The 17,169-nt window shown below is 35.8% G+C and overlaps 1 protein-coding gene across 5 annotated transcripts in view; it reads right to left on the bottom strand.

Annotated features, from left to right (window-relative positions):
* CREB1 (cAMP responsive element binding protein 1) overlaps nucleotides 1–17,169 on the bottom strand; it is a 65,587-nt gene that overhangs the window by 14,630 nt on the left and 33,788 nt on the right. For all 5 annotated transcript variants that reach the window (XR_015553272.1, XM_014784760.2, XM_004426845.3 and 2 more), the window contains 3 exons: nucleotides 13,401–13,543; nucleotides 8,657–8,839; nucleotides 6,606–6,756 (listed from right to left, as the gene is read on the bottom strand). Coding sequence is in view for 4 of the 5 variants with exons in the window: in XM_014784760.2 (XP_014640246.1) it covers nucleotides 6,606–6,756; nucleotides 8,657–8,839; nucleotides 13,401–13,543 (477 nt within the window). In the remaining variant the exon portion in view is untranslated. The remainder of the gene's footprint in view (nucleotides 1–6,605; nucleotides 6,757–8,656; nucleotides 8,840–13,400; nucleotides 13,544–17,169) is intronic.

Raw genomic sequence — 17,169 nt, 5'->3', positions numbered from 1 at the left:
ACCAACTATGGATTCATACAACACTATCAATGAATCTTAAGTGCATTTTGCTAAGTGAAAGAAGCAAGATCCAAAAGGCTGCACACTATGTGATTCCATTTATATGAGATTCTGGAAAAGGCGTAACTATAAGGACGGAAAACAGTTCAGTGGTTTCCAGGGGCTAGGGGCTGGGGTAGAGGCTGATTACCAAGAGGTATCACAAGGGATTCTTTTTAGGGTGGTAAAACTGTCCCGTGGCACCATGGTGGTAGAGACATGATACATCTGTCAAAACCCATAGAACTATAGCACAGTTAGCTATAAAGGGTAAAGTTAACTATATGCAAATTTAAAAATAAAAAACAGGATGTTGGGGAATTCCAGAATTGAATGAAGGTGGTGACAAATCTAACCGGACTACAAATGTATGACATAACCTCATTAAAGAGAGTGGAGAAAAAAGGAGCAGACCTAAGTAACTCTGAAAACACTGCTTTCACTGGTACTTTAAGGCTAAAAACAAAAAGAACTGTACATAAATACTGTATTGTAATTGGTAAATTTGTTTCTCACAGGGGCACAAGTTAGCAATTCTGAAACTGTTTTATATGTATACTAGAGTTAAACAAATATGTAAATAAACTGTATTTAATGGAAAGCCAAGTTTCAGTCAGACAAATAAGTTACAATTAAGCCTGGAACCACAGGCTAACATAAACCCTGTGGTTCCAGATTAGGGTCAGAGAAGTTAGGATGAACTCATTTATTTTAGTAATATACAGACACCGAAATACAGATGTGTGCATACATGGGTTGGTATACACAAATGTATTTCCCAACTGTGTCCAGGAACAAAGAGCACATCTAGTGCCCAGGTCTTGATTTCTAAATACCATTTTCCAATAAAAGGAACTAGGGCTCATTGAAGAAATGGCTGATTCCATGGCCAAGGCAGGGAAAACACGAGAAGTTGAGCCTGGAAAATTTCGTAGTGCCAGAAAGGAAGGACATGCTTAAAAAAAAATGGGACATCAAGAGGACACAGAAACCAACTTGTCAGAGCTCCCAGTGGCCAAAACTGGATCACTCTGAACAACATAATAGATAGGAAATATTGGATTATAGCCCCGAAAATAAATATTCGTAAATCCATAAATAAATAGGGAAGAAGGGACAAATTTTCCTTATAGAAGAATTCCAGTTAACAATTGTAGAAGGAATGGGGGAAATAGAAAATCCTCATTGGAACAGCACAGTAATAATTATTACAGGAAAGATTCACCAGTGAATACTATAATTAGTGGGCAAAACTTCAAAGAGAAATACACCAATTACTAGGTGCTTTTCACTTAAGACCACAAATTCGTGGATACTCCCCTTTCCAGGAGGTGGAGTTTAATTCTTCTACCTTTCAATGTGGGCTGGATTTAGTGACTCACTTATATATAAAAAGAAAATAATGGTAATTCTACAGTGGAGACACCCGGACACATTTTAACCAAGTGACCAAAGTTAACATCACCAGTAATGAGTCATGCTGGTAAGTGCTCCTTGATATGATGTGACGAGAAGGGCATACCACACTTCTGTGGTATTCTTCCCCAAAATCCATCACTTCAGTCTAATCCTAAGAAAACATGAGACAAACCCAAACTGAGGGATATTCTAAAAGAAACAAGACTACTACTTTTAAAAGGCCATGAATAGGGCCGGCCCCGTGGCTTAGCGGTTAAGTGCGCACGCTCCGCTGCTGGCGGCCCGGGTTCGGATCCCGGGCGTGCACCGAAGCACCGCTTCTCTGGCCATGCTGAGGCCGCGTCCCACATATGGCAACTAGAAGGATGTGTAGCTATGACATACAACTATCTACTGGGGCTTTGGGGGGAAAAAATAAATAAATAAAATCTAAAAAAAAAAAATGCCATGAATGACAAGTAAAGAGCAACTGTCAGATTGGAGATGACGGAGACATGACGACTAAATGCAATGTGGTACCCTGGACTGGATTCTGGAAGAGAAAAGGGATGTACATAAGTGGAATAACTGAGGAAATCTGAATAAAAAGTATATACAATGTTAATTATTACACATAGTATACTATAGTATGGTCTTAGTTTCGATAAATGTAGCCTGGTTATGTAGTATGTTAAAATGAGAGGAAGCTGGATAAACAGTATCAGGAACTATGTACTATTTTTACAACTCTTCTGTAGTCTAAAATTATTTCAAAATAAGAAGTTAAAAACTACATATTAAAAATGTATTATTTGGGGCCGGCCTGGTGGTGCAAGCGCTTAAGTGCGCTCGTTCCGATGCGGCAGCCCGGGGTTCACCAGTTCGGATCCCGAGCGTGCACCGACGCACCGCTTGTCAGGCCATGCTGTGGCAGGTGTCCCATATAAAGTGGAGGAAGATGGGCATGGATGTTAGGCCAGGGCCAGTCTTCCTCAGCAAAAAGAGGAGGACTGGCAGATATTAGCTCAGGGCCGATCTTCCTCACAAAAAGAAGAAAAAAAGTATTATTTATCTTTGCACATATATAATTAGGGAAAAAAAATTATACTCCAGAATGTTAACACTTTGGGCAGTGCAATTAGCAATGATTCAATTTCTAGCTTATGTTTTCTAGTGTGCTTATAATGAGCACGTTTTACTTGTGTAAGAAAAATAAATAAAAATGGGATTGTAATATACATACTCTCTTTGGTAACCTGCTTTTTTCCACTGTGAGCATCTTCCCATCTCAATAAAAATACACCTATCTTCATTCTTAATGGTTGGTTGCATACAGCTGAATGGATCATACACACTTTAATTGTTTGGAATTTTTCAACTTTTACTCATTTCTAATTCATTCTCTAGGAATCTGCCCATTCATATCCTTAACTCATTCGTCTTTTGACTTTATTTGTTAAAATGTTTCTAGTTTATTTGCTTAGCTACTTAATCTTTTTCTTGGCTAAACAGAGGTTTTATATTTTTATATGGTCAAACCTATTTAAACTTTTCCTTTATTTCGTCTGCCTTTAAGAAATCTATTAAAATACATCTGCAAATCTAAAATTATAAGACAAGGGTGGTGAGTTGTACTACTTTCATAATTTTTCACTCTTCCTTCCCTGTGCAAAGAGCACACATTCCCAGTCCACTGACACTGGGCTGGCCTTGCCTGTGCTTCGGCCAGTGGTACATGAGTGCACACGACACACGCCGAGATTAAGCAGATGCTTCACAAGGCATCGCCCCGTCCCTTTGCTACAAGAATGACATGCCTCAAAGAGGGGCTCCTCCTTTGGCTGGGAAAATATGGAGGAGAGCCACAGCAGCTGACTTATAGCTGCCAAAATAACCTAAGTGAGGAAGAAATTTTTGTTGTTCTAAGACACTGAGATTTTGTGATTTTTTTGTTACTGCGGCAACACAAATTAGTAACACCACCACCTATACTTTCTTTTACAATGTTTACCAGTTATCTTCATTTTTGAGTAAACAGTAATTTAGATGGTGCCGAATTTTGAGATCACAACTTCTCATCAAACTATAGTTTAAGATAGGCTGTGTTTGGGGTGCATAGGGGACATTCATCCTAGTGAATATATTCAGGAGAGTGGTTCTCTAAATTTTCCACAAAAGTACATATAGTGGTAGAGGAAACTAAATATGGGGATTCTGAGGGCATAACCCAATGCAACCACTGCTGGTGTGAATTTCTTTTAAATCTCTTATTTTTATTAAAAATGTTTATTTCTCTAAAATTTTTGAGCAAAATAAACATTCAAGGAAAGCATTCCATGTTAACCTCTCGGTGTTACACATCTCCAGCACACTGCTGTGCCCTCCAGTTTGAGGGGTAGAGCAGGGGATGGCTGCACACTGGAGTCTGAGAAGTAGCAGGTACACAGGCTTTGGGCCAGATCCAGGCTCAAATCTCAGCTCTACCAATTTCTTAAAGTGTATGACCTTTGGCACGATATTTAACTTCTCTCTGAACCAAATCTCCCCTGTAAAGTGGAGATACGCTTCTACCTCATTGTAGGAAGCATAAAATAACATATGCAAAGCAGCTATTTACAGTGTCCAGCACATAGTGGGCCCTCAGTAAACAGTACCTCAGGGGAAAGTCAAGGCCAGAATACACAGAATTAGGAGGGACCAGCACACAGGTGATGCCTGGAACATATGGGTGTGGATGGAGGTCCCAAGGGAGAATTTGCAAAGTAGGCAGAAACCAGGGGAGTAAGCCAAAGAAGAAGAGTTTAGGAGAATGAGCAGTCAAAAGTGTCAAATACTGCATAAAGGTAAAAGGAAATGAAAAGAGAATACCGGATTTACCAAGTGAGAGGGAATCTGTACCTTTTTATAATAAGACGTAAGAATGGCATGGTGGTCCCAGAAGCCAGATTCTAGTGAATGGAAGTTGGCAAAGGAGAAGTAGCAGTAATCTGGGAGTAAAGTGAAAAGGGAACTACAGCAGAGTCAATGAGAAGTCTCCTTACAGTGAAGCGAAATCCAAGCCCAAGTATTTTATTCAACTCGGGTAGCTTCCCTGAAGATCTCAGGCAACAAAGGTTGTTAGGAACTGCAGCTATGTGCCCTGTCCCTCAAGCTGGTGTGTACGTTTTATGTGTTTGTGCATGCGTCTCGGGCGGATCATAAATCAAATGAATAGAGAAAAAAGACAATTTGGTCTGCTAGTCAAATTAACGAGTTTTCACAAATGGGCAGCTCTCTGGGCTGGCCTCTACAACAGAGCAGACACTGACACTGACACTGCCTCTTAGTCTTTTCTGTTCCACAGAGCCAAACTACATAGACATAATCTGAAATCCTTCTGTTGTTTTTATAAGAGGATTTAGTTTCTTTAGTAAGTGCTGTTGTCTTAAATTTTATAACCTAGCCTTTACTTGAGACTTCTTAATCAGACTTGCTTCTAATTTTACAAAGGGTTAAACGTTTCCTTACAAATATTTTTAAACTGAAAAGATTTTAGTTCAATTTGTATTTTAAAATACATTTAAATATGAATGTAGCTTTTACGCTTCTGTTTATTATTATTATTATTTTTGCATGTGTGAGGAAGATTGGCCCTGAGCTAACATCTGTTGCCAATCCTTCTCTTCTTGCTTGAGGAAGATTGTCGCTGAGCTAACATCTGTGCCCATCTTCCTCCATTTTTTTTATATGTGGGATGCCGCCACAGCATGGCTTGATGAGCGGTGTGTAGGTCCACGTCTGGGATCCGAACTGAACCCGAGAACCCCCGGGTGCCAGAGTGGAGCGTGTAAACTTAACCACTACACAACTAGGCTGGCCCACTTCTGTTTATTATTATAACTTAAATACTTGAAGAAAATCACAGATTGATGAAGCACAAATAAAAGTCATTCAGCTTCTTTCCAATTCTTTTCCTAATATCCCAGAAAAAGCTCTGCCATTTCTTATAACGTAGATGTAATTTACTAACACTCTATAAGAGCTAAGAATATTTTAGGAATGAAAGAGGTTAATTTGAGCTGAAACAAGAAATTGCATAAAAACAAACACTTCAACAGAGCACTATAGCTACAAGGTACTTTCAGAGGAATTATCTTATTGGACCCACAGAACAACCGTCTAGGTGGGTGGTGGGATCCCGTTTTACGAAGGAGAAAACTGAGGTTTAGAAGGTTAATAAGTTCTTCCAAATTCACAGGAAAAGGGGTAGATCCAGGACTTGAATCTGGATCTTCTGAGTTCAATCTCTAGGTTTCTTTCACTTTGTCATAGTGTTTGAAGAGTTTTGAGGTGAAGAGCAGAGGAATATTTTCACCAATTTCAAACTTTTTATATCTTTATATACCTTTATTTTCATTTTCTTTGGTTTGTCTTAAGTCATGTCCATGTTAAAATCCTAAGTTAAATATTTAAATCCTAAGCTAAATAAATAAAAATACTAAGGTAAATATAAGTAAATAAAAATATTTTATCTTGTTTTTTGATGACAAAACCATTTACAGCTATGAATTTACTTTATGAGAATTACTCTGTCCACATTTCATGGATTTTTGATACTCAGCATTTTCATTATTGAAGACTAACTCTATTTTAAGATTTTGTCAATAACCAGGTATTCTTAGAATTAATCTATTTTCAGACTCTTTATTTAGGTGTTAAATTGTTATTGAGTAAAGATAAGATTTATTAAAACATGGACTGGCCATCATCCATTTTCTTTATTACAAATAAATTTAATATAAATAAAACTAACATTTAATTTTAATATACATACATTAAATTCTTGATCTTCTTCAACAATACTACTCAGGAAAAGAAACAATTTTTATATCACCTAGCTAGATGGTTAAAGCACAGTGAAAATATAGCACAGTTGTGCATTTAATCTCTCATGGAGAAACTGCATGAAAGAAAACTATTCTATGATCAAAGACTGATCCATAATCCCAGTGGCCATCTCATAAGCGCAGCTTATTAAATAAAGAAGTTTTAGCAAGATCCATCAACTCTACCAGAAAAAGACTCAATGCAAAGATACTTTTGTCAGCAGATGTAAAAGACACATGTCTGGCAGAATCTGAACCAACGTATCTGACCTACAACAATCTAAGTAAATGCAATAGACATACCTGTTCTTCATGAGGCGGACCTCCCTCTTTCGTGCTGCCTCTTCTGCAGGCTGTGTAGGAAGTGCTGGGGAGGATGCCATAACAACTCCAGGGGCAATGGTGCTTGTGGGTGCTGTGCGAATCTGGTATGTCTGTACATCTCCAGAGGCAGCTGAAAAAAACAGCATGGTGTAAGACACTGAAGCATGGTGACTTGGTAAAACTACGTATCCATCATCGGTCTAAACATACATTTGGATTAAAAGGGGAAAAAAGGAACAAATGATTCAGACTAAAATTTGAAAGAATCAACAAAATTCTTTGGGTCATTATTGAGAAATAATTCCCAATTTAATGTATTTATTAGTATAGACACTTGGGTGAAACACGTATTAACCTATGTTTGCTGGGTCTTATATTTATTTAGCTTTCACTGGAATGCAGGTCTATTCTGCTGTTAACATGCTTACCAACCTTACGTCTAAAGGTAATAGGGCACAGCTTGGATGATCTTCCTAGATAGAGTCCTCAATGTCTTCCTTTGATATTGGTAAGTTCATATTAAAAAATTTCAAGTAGACTCTTGCCACGACATAAAAACGACCATGATTTTTCATAAAATAGCAAAATGGAAGAGAAAATAAAGCATTATGGTCAACTATCATAAATTTCTAATTGAAACAAAACTGAAAGTATGAAAAATTGTACCACTTGATGCCAACATTATTATTTGTAAACATTGTTTTAATGTAAATGATAATGGCTAAATAAATGGGTGGTTTATTTTTCTAACTAAATGATCCGTCATTTGTGGGAAAAAACCAATCACTATTTGTCAAACTGCTTTTTAAACACCTTAATAATATGCTCTCCTAAGAATAAGGAACCTAACATTATCTGAAAGAATTTGAAGCTCTTTATAAAATTATCCATATTTGTCATTAATATCAATTAAAATGTGTAGTTTGAGTGTAAAACATTTATATACTAAACATGTTACCATCTTCAAACTGACGTTCAGAATTCAAATGCACTGACATCCTGCTTTACAATTTGTGAGTACCTGCATGTAAAGTGAAAAGCTGTTTTATTCCCATTAGTAAGCAAAATACTATCTTCTTCAAATATTATGTTTAGTAACAGAATACATTCTGTAAATACATTAGGCCCTTTAAATAAATTATGACTCTCTCTAGTTGGTACTTTAGGATTATTCAAAAATTATCACCCATGGGGAAGGGCCACAACTGTCATTACCTAGCAGAGCAAACACAGTATTATTAATGAAAATATTTTTAGAAACAGATTTATTATTTCCTCAATATGCACATTTTCAATCTGACATAAATCATATTCTTAAAATGTTCTGATGATTCAAAGAAAAATGGTCAACTCCTATCCATAAAGATTCCTGAAACAAATAGGAAGAAAACAAAAAAATTAAATTAAAAAATAAAACAGAAAAAAGCTATTTCTATAATTCATTCAGGATTTAACTACTACTTTTTCTCCATAGACCAGTAAACTTGCATACTGGTATAAGATATGTCAGAATAGAATGCTTTTATCTGAAATAAAAAATGATCTTAGAAACGAGGATGTAAATTTCTTTTGAATAAAAAGCAGAGAAACAGAATTTTGAACCTCCAGAGATTCTTATCAGTGATTTAGTACAACTCTCAGTTGACATGTGAGAAAAAACGAGGCCTAGAGAAGCTGGCTCTTACTCAAGGTCACATAGCAAATCTATGCAGTTACATCTAGACTCTCGCTTTCCTAAATCCAGATTTCATTGTCTTTCCCTCCAACCTACTCTGTTTCTCCTATCCCTAAATGCTAAAGGTGTTCAAGATAGATGTTATATTTTTAAAACGTAAAATAGTTGTTTTTATGCCATGACATTTTGGTCCAATTGAAATAATGGAAGAGTTCATGGAAAATACTACCTACAATAAAGAAAAATAAACTACATTTTAACAATGCTTTGCAGTGTTATACTTACTTTTCCTGAGTTTATAAAATTTTAACCTTTCAAAGAACTGACCACACCTGTCAATTCTGAATTCTCTTACCTTGAACAACAACTTGGTTGCTGGGCACTAAAATCTGCTGTCCATCAGTGGTCTGTGCATACTGCAGAATGGTGGTAGCCGGCTGCGTAGCAGCTGCATTGGTCATGGTTAATGTTTGCAGGCCCTGTACCCCATCCGTACCATTGTTAGCCAGTTGTATTGCTCCTCCCTGGGTAATGGCAACTAAAACCCAATGGATTTTGTTGTTACAAGTTTAATACCATACAAGACTTTTATAATACATAAAATTCAAAGTAGAATAATTTGCAAGACATAATCTAGGAGAAATTATTACAGCAAATAACATTGCCAAGAAGGATTTGGTATACTCAGGTAACTTTCTGCTCAGGAAACCCATATCCAATTCCTATAATATAAATGCACTCTATGAACCACATCATTTCTAATAATGTCTGTTAACAATCAAAAAAATAGATTAATGAGAAAATGTTAAATTCCTTTTGAAGTTACTTGGTTCAGGGGAGGTACCACTTTGTAATCCATACTTCCTTTATTCTAACATTAACTACATAATATTTTATTTTTATTTTTTAAATTTTATTTATTTATTTATTTTTTCCCCCCAAAGCCCCAGTAGACAGTTGTATGTCATAATTGCACATCCTTCTAGTTGCTGTACGTGGGACGTGGCCTCAGCATGGCCGGAGAAGCGATGTGTTGGTGCGCACCCAGGATCCGAACCTAGGCTGCCAGTAGCCAAGCGTGAGCACTTAACCGCTAAGCCACGGGGCCGGCCCACTACATAATATTTTAATTGTCTAATATGTGCTGCCCCACTAGTATATACATTTCTTGAGGGTAGGAAATGTGATTTTTCTTCTCTACTTTCATGTACTTAGCATAGAAGTAGGCATGTAATAGGTACCCAATAAATGGTTGTTTTAATGCATAATTAATAAAGCAATTCAGTAGTGCATTCTGTTCTGTAACTCAGCTAGCAATGCATAAACTATAACAAAAGTCCACTCAATGAAAGAACTGAAATGTCCTATGAAACTTTATCACAGTCTCTCAGAGTTTAAAATTAGAGCTCAAGATCATCATTTAGAAAAAAAATATTTTACTGCTATTTCTAAGTTACATATTCAAGCATTCTCATATTGGATCTTTTGTTGGTTATTCACTAATTAACCACACTTGTCATGCATCTGTTATAAAGTAATAAACTCTGGCTCATACTAATAGATACTTCACTTTATAAAAAAACTGAATTCACCTTTATGCTACAGTATAAAGTGTTAATAAAAAGAAATAGATTATTATTTTATTTGGAAGAAGCAATCTTTAGATACCAGACACCACCAGAGATGGGTGGTTGGATCCTTCTCTAGATACTCTCCCTGTTAGAGTTCAAGTTTTCCAGAAAGAGGACTAAAAATCACAACATTATATATAAAATTGCATAATGATTTCAACTGAATAAGTCAACAACTCGGGCTTAAGCATTTTACTTTTTGTCTGTTAGAAGGAATTAGTTTGGGATCAATTGTCAGCCAGCTCTGGGTAACTAATATCCTGAGTCATCTGTATATGGAAAATTGATTATCTACTGTTCAGTCAAGAAATAATAACAGTTAATGGCTATGATTTGGTTTAGCAAATGAGACCTGTGGAAATTAAGATACTGGCATATACAATCCATCCACTTTAGCTAATCCCATAAGTTTTACTTATCTTAGACAAGGAAAAACAAAGGAATATGTAAGAACTATTCTGAGATTAACATTGCAGGATACCCTGAAAGAATCAGAAGGTTAACAGAATCAAACCACAATTTCTTATATAGAGTTAATAAGCAAATTCCACTGTATTTAACACACACAGCAACTAGATTTCAGAAGATCTGGGATCTAGTCCAAGTTCCATCACTAAACTGTTATTTGAATCTGTTACCTCTTCTGTAAAAATAAAAATATCTAGTTCTAGCCACTAAGTACAATTGTTGGAAAAATCAAGTTAGATCACGTATATGAAAGTACTCTGACAACTGAATTCTGATCCTATCAAATATAGTTTTTCTCTATCATATTTATTTATACACTTGATTATTCCAAAAGGATTCTGAATAGTATTCAATAAAACTAAATTCATTAAAACAAGAAGGAAAAGATAGAAGTCAAGTAACTGATGTGTCTCTAGGTGTATACAATGATTCTACCAGAAAATCTACAAGAAGGAAAGAATACAATTAAACATAAACTTAGCTGAGATTCTGAGCAGCCAAAATAAAGCGGAAAACATCATGGGTTACAGTTTCATTTAGTGAAACAAAAAATTCAAGTTCAAAATGGTAAGACACGTTTTTCTACCTAAGAAATAGAATCTCTCAAACAAGACTTTATTATCGGGGGTAGTGAACCAAGTAATGGGTAAAACCAGTTAACAGTATTAATAAAAAAAAAGTAACCAATTTATGGAAGGAATACAAATCGGTGCAGCCACTGGGAAGGGCAATTGGGCAGGATATGCTTGGATTCAGATGCTCTCCCACCAAGACACTACTACATATATGAGAACATTCATGTAGCATTGTTTGAAACAGTAGAAATGTCCAAAATATTCATCAGTGTGTGTGAAATATTTAAATAAATGTTATATTTATACAGTGAAACACAATGTAGCTGTTAAAGAAACAATATACATAACTATATGTGTATATATGTCTACGGTATATAATGTAGGTCTCATTTATATAAAAATATATAACAGGTGTATGTATAAATAAAATAAAAAAGAATGGAAGAATATATACCAAACTCTTACGACCGGGGAGGGATGAAAAGGATTTTTACTTTTTTACTAATACTATATACCTCCGCCATTTGCATTTTCACAACCATATATTTGTTTTATGTTAAGAAATATATAAATGTTGTAGATGTAAGTAGTCGTATTGGTTCTTAATAACAATCAAGGACATGTTAAATCAGTTCCATCAAGGCCATATGTGTACATACAGAGAGAATAAGGGATAAAGATATTGAATAAAGCTTTAAAAATCTCAAAGTATTAACCTTTTAAAACTAGCAATGTTCAGTTGCTGGAGGAGAGCACTGTGCCAAGTTAAACATCTACTTTTCTAAACTTCGCTTCCCTATTTGAGATTCTGCTATGCCTCTTTCCTCAAGAGCGTATTTTCTGGTTCAAGTGAGATTCGCTGTAGTAAGTGAATCACTGTTACTAACAGGAGTATGCTGTATCCCTCAGGTGTGCTGAAGCAGGGGAAAAATAAAGGTCATGTATCAATGTCTTAGAACACACGTCTTGAATAACTCAAATTATTTGGATATAAGGCTAAAAAATACACCCATCCACATACATAGATAGTACCTGTGTATCTCTGCCAACAAAGAACTTAAGAAGGAAAAGATGATTGAACTCTATGAAGCTTACAGAGTGCACAACAAGCTTAGCCAAAACTGCCTTCATTCTACTTACTATCAAAAGTTTCAGCTTTGGGAGGGCTAAAAATGTCTGCTACTTGGGAATTTGTTTTCAATACAGTTGGAATGCAAATTAGTGTTACGCAAACCAAGGTTGAGCTGTAATTGGAAAACTATGAACTTGGGAGTCAAACTTACATACATATTTCTGACACAGACTACCCCAGGGCATTAGAAAACTAATGCAGCACAGGAGTTTCAATGTGCATATTTAATTTGTAATTGAGGAAGAGAGGGGGAAGACTGGATAATGGGCAGGACTTAATGAAGAAATCAAATGTGTAAGGCACTCTGGGAGGCAAAAACATATTGGGAAAAGAGAAAAAAGTACCATTCACACAAATGCCTTTGATCAAATAAAACCAGAACTCAAAAGTACTTTGTAATAGGTTTAGGTGAAACATAAGAAGAGAGACCTAAGTATCAGACAGAGACGTCAAAGAAATGAAATCTTTGATAATTCTGCAAAAGAAATCTTTTCTTTCTGTGAACCAAAAAGCAAAGTATCCTCTTAATTTCAGCAGTCCTTATGTTGACATGATCATAATTCACTAAACTACCTTTTATATCAAAAGGAATAATAATTGAATGTATTAGTAGAGTGCAACCAAGCCTCTCCACCCCCACCACAAAACATTAAATATGATTTTAAAATGCTACTTTTAGAAAGGAAGATAAATTATTAAAATAGATGAATAATGAGGGGCCGGCCCGGTGGCGCAAGCGGTTGGGTGCATGCGCTCTACTTGGCAAGCCACGCTGTGGCGGCGTCCCCTAGAGAGTGGAGGAAGATGGGCACGGATGTTAGCCCAGGGCCAGTCTTCCTCAGCAAAAAGAGGAGGATTAGCAGATGTTAGCTCACAAAAAATAAATAAATAAATAAACAGATGAATAATAAGACCATTTTTGGCCTTAAACATAATCAAAGAATGATTATTTTCTTTATCTGAAAAAACTCATGTTCTCTATTAACATCATATGTTATATGAGAACTAAAACCTAGAGTTTCAAGTACTGGTTCAGAACACTTCTTAGACTCTCCATGCATCTGCACAAAACAAAGGGCCATCTAAAGGGCTACACAGCCTGAGCAATCCTAACTAAAACTCTGAAGAAAGAAAGTACTTCCATTACAGAACTTCACATACTGAACAGTAAAGGAAATACAATAATGGCAGCCAAGACTGAGAAAAGAGCTTGCACTTATATGATTCCTTTCAGGAGGATCCAGCCATGCATTTCTTGTCTCACTTTTCAAAACAGAAACATCTATTACTCACTATATTGTCCACTGCTGGTTTGGTAAATCGGAGTCGGCACCGTCACAGTGGTGATGGCAGGTGCTGAAGTCTCCTCTTCAGACTTCTCTTCTTCAATCCTTGGCACTCCTGGTGCATCAGAAGATAAGTCATTCAAAATTTTCCTAGTAAAATAAAGAACTATATTAATTAAAATAAAAGTAACATTAACTGGCTAAATACACATAATAGGAAAAGATCAGAAAACTGGCAGAAAGCTGCTAGTGCTTAGCACAGAAGTTTAAAATGTAAGAATTTACAAGAATAAACTAAAAATGGATCAGGGTTCTATATGTCAAAATGAAACAATTTGAGGACTAGAAAAAATAAATTTTTCATCAACAGATGAACTTCCCTTTAACTTGAATATAAAGAAAGACTAGGATTTAAAATCCAGGTGCAAGTAAAGAGATTAATAAAATTTACTACAGAAAAAAAATCCTTTTGCATGGCAAAGAACAGCAAAAATAAAGTCAAAAGACGATCAACAACACTAGGAGAAAATGTTTACGTTTATTACAGATAAAAGCCCAATATCCCCAATATAGAAAGAATTCTTAAAAACTGAGGGAAAAAAAGAGCCAAACCCTGACTTATAACTTCTCACTTTTCAGATTGGTAAAACTAAAAAAAGTGTAACAATATATTCTGTTAACAAAGTTGTGAGAAAACAGACACTCTCATACACTGCTGTTGGGACCACCTGCAGAGAAGGAAAGTGGTGACAGCTAACGAAACTGTATGTGTCTACACAGCAATCTTACTTCTTGGAATTTACCCTGAAGATACACGTCCAACAGGATGAAAATACAGATGCATGAGGCTATTCCCGGTAGCACTGTGAGTAATAGCAAAATACTGGAAGCAATCTCCATGCCCACACACAGGAGTATGAACCATGGTCCATCCAATAATGGATAAAGCATGGCATTTTTTGTACAGGAAAGAAAGTGAAATAAGAAAACATACATGTACCTGCTCATCTGTTCAAGAAAAAAATTGGAAAGGATAAACTAGATGGAGTTCAATGAGATTAGACAGCTACTGGGGGTGGGTGGGAAAGAAGAAAGGATTGAAAGAGTAAAGGGGGGTGCACTTCTGAGTGTGTATATATTTTTGTATAATTCTGATTTTTGGAACTGTGTTAATGTTTCATATATTCAGAAAAAGGAAATGATATCAACAAGGATGAGGGAAAAATTCTAAAATGGAACACAAACAAAAACAAATGAACCTTACCATACTTCAAATGCTTAACATAATCACAGAAGAGAGGAAAAAAATCCTAACCCAAGTAATTTTTGACATCTTAAATTTCTAACAAACCAGTTTGAATTAATAATAACTTAGCTTCGACAGTCTGCCAAAACTCTGCCCCTTTATGCTGTTATTGTGACAAACTACGTGTTCATATATTGTGTGCTCATTAACAGATTTACAATTATTATTTTATGCATTTGTCTTTCAAATAATTTAGGGAAAAAAGAGGACTTAGAAAGCAAAACTTTTTACCTTTATATATGACCTTATAATTACATTTACTGGTATTGCAGAAAATTTCTACATTATCTCTTTAAATATTCCCTTTCTCCCAGTCTGCCCTCTGGAAATTCTAGAAATGCCTCCCTGGAGGACCTCCCTCTATTCTCTATGACTTTCACCTCATACATTTCTACTGGTTTCTGCTCTCCATTCCCAGTTACTTTCTTTGTTCTCTTCCAGTTTATCAATTCCCTCACCAACTACTTGTATCTAGTTTATCCCACTTACTATTTCTCTTTTATAATTCCACTGATTGTATCTCTCACTTCCAAGATTTCTTACTCATTGTTTTCCATATCTGCCTGTTCTCATTTAGTAAACTCCTATTCTGATTGTAAGGATGATCTTCTCTCCTTTATTGCTTTGTGAATGAGAAACATAAACATCTCAAACAGCTTGTGGACTCAGTGGTCAGCAGATCACACTTTGCAATCACTGCTCTGGAGTACTGTTTCTCAAACTTCAGCATACAAAAGAAGCACTTGAAGAGCATGTTAAAACACAGATTCCCAGGTCCCCTCCCCAGAGATTCCATGGTTAGGTATAGGGTAGGCTCCCGGGAATTTGCATTTCTAACGAGATGCTGATTTACTAATCTGATTTTTGGACCACATTTTGAGTAGTACTGGTCTCTAAAGTTTTTCAAACTGAGGTCACATTCCATGTGTGGGCCATGAAAACAATTAAGTATGTTACAACCAATATATAAAAACAAAAAATAGCTGAACATCACACATGATAAGGATGAGTATTGCTTTGTGTAACTTTTGCTTCCGATGCCTATATATGTGTGTATGTGTAATTGTATGTATAGAGAATTGTAAGATATATTTCTTATTGTGGATTGTGTAAAAAAAAAAAGTTTAAAAGCTATTACTCTAGACCTGCAAATAAATCTACCCTTTTGCATGAAGCCAGTGATCCTTCTTGGTCTTCTCCTTCCAGTTTCTCAAATTGTTGCTCTGGACCATCTTGATCATTCTCCCCTTGGAGACAGTTCCCTTTCTCTTAAAGTATCTTCCAGATGTCGTCTGAACAGTGGGGTAGATTCCCTCCCTTAATCTAGACATAGGTTTTTACCAATGTAGCCTTACAGTGTACTGGCTTTTTGGTAATCATATCTCATCAATGGTAATTAAAGAACATAATTATCTTTTTCAAATGAATTCTTAATCCAGAATCCTGTACTGGAATAACTGGTTTTATTTTAAACTCAAGTTCAGAAGTTTTACACTTATCACCAGCATTTCCTCCTTTTGTTTCAGTCTATTTCCCTTGGCTGCTATGATCTTTCAGAGTACTATACTCCCACCCATCAGGGTCCCCAAAGGTTCTGTCATTTGCAATTTGATAAGCATGGCTTCTATGTTTCTCAGCAAATTTCTGGTAAAAATATGAAGCCAGACGAGACAAGCGAGAGCCCTTCAAGGACTCCCTCGGGGTATAAATTAATCACTATAAAGCTGGGTTGTTCCAATAAAAACTCATCTTGTATTATCAATCAATCTCCATCTCTCCAACTTCACAAGCATATCATAAGGACTTTGTTAAAGACCTTGTTATAATCAAGACATAGAGGCTAGGTTTCAAGAATTCATCAACTTAAAAGAAAAAATGGTACACCCCCGCTGTGGAGGTTTGATTGTATGGGAGGATACCTCTACCTTTCATGAAAGTAGCCCTTTCTCTACATATGTGTGGTCTCAGGCATCTTCTATTTGATTATTAATTAAAGTGTTATTATTTAAAAGATCTTTGATGGGATATAGGTTACAAAGAATTAAGGCAAATGAAAGATTTTTTTCAATATAAACCTCAGCTTTCATAAAGTCTACAGATTTGCCTAGAATTTACATAGAGAGAAGCCATGTAGCTTGTTTCTTAATACCTGGTAGGATTTGCTTCAGGATTAAATGTGTTATATACTAACATGAGATATACTTCAAAGTTAAAATCTAAAACTAGCTATATTTTAAAAAATGAAATTATGAGTATAAACGCATACAACACATACTTGGTAACATAAAATTTCTTAAGACCTCAACATCAATTTAATTGGATCCTTAACTTAATTGTGAGGATAGAGAAAAGGGCTAGCTTAGTAGCCAAGTGGAAAAAAAAAACTAACCATCCCTTTGAAAAGCAGGAATATACACAAACAGAAATAATTTAGGCTAATAATAGGGAAGAATATTGGGGCCAGCACAAC

The sequence above is a fragment of the Ceratotherium simum genome, chromosome 9, assembly GCF_057802395.1.
Source record: "Ceratotherium simum simum isolate JZ-2026a chromosome 9, ASM5780239v1, whole genome shotgun sequence".
Taxonomy (NCBI): Eukaryota; Metazoa; Chordata; class Mammalia; order Perissodactyla; family Rhinocerotidae; genus Ceratotherium; species Ceratotherium simum.
This window is presented reverse-complemented; position numbering and strand designations above follow the sequence as displayed.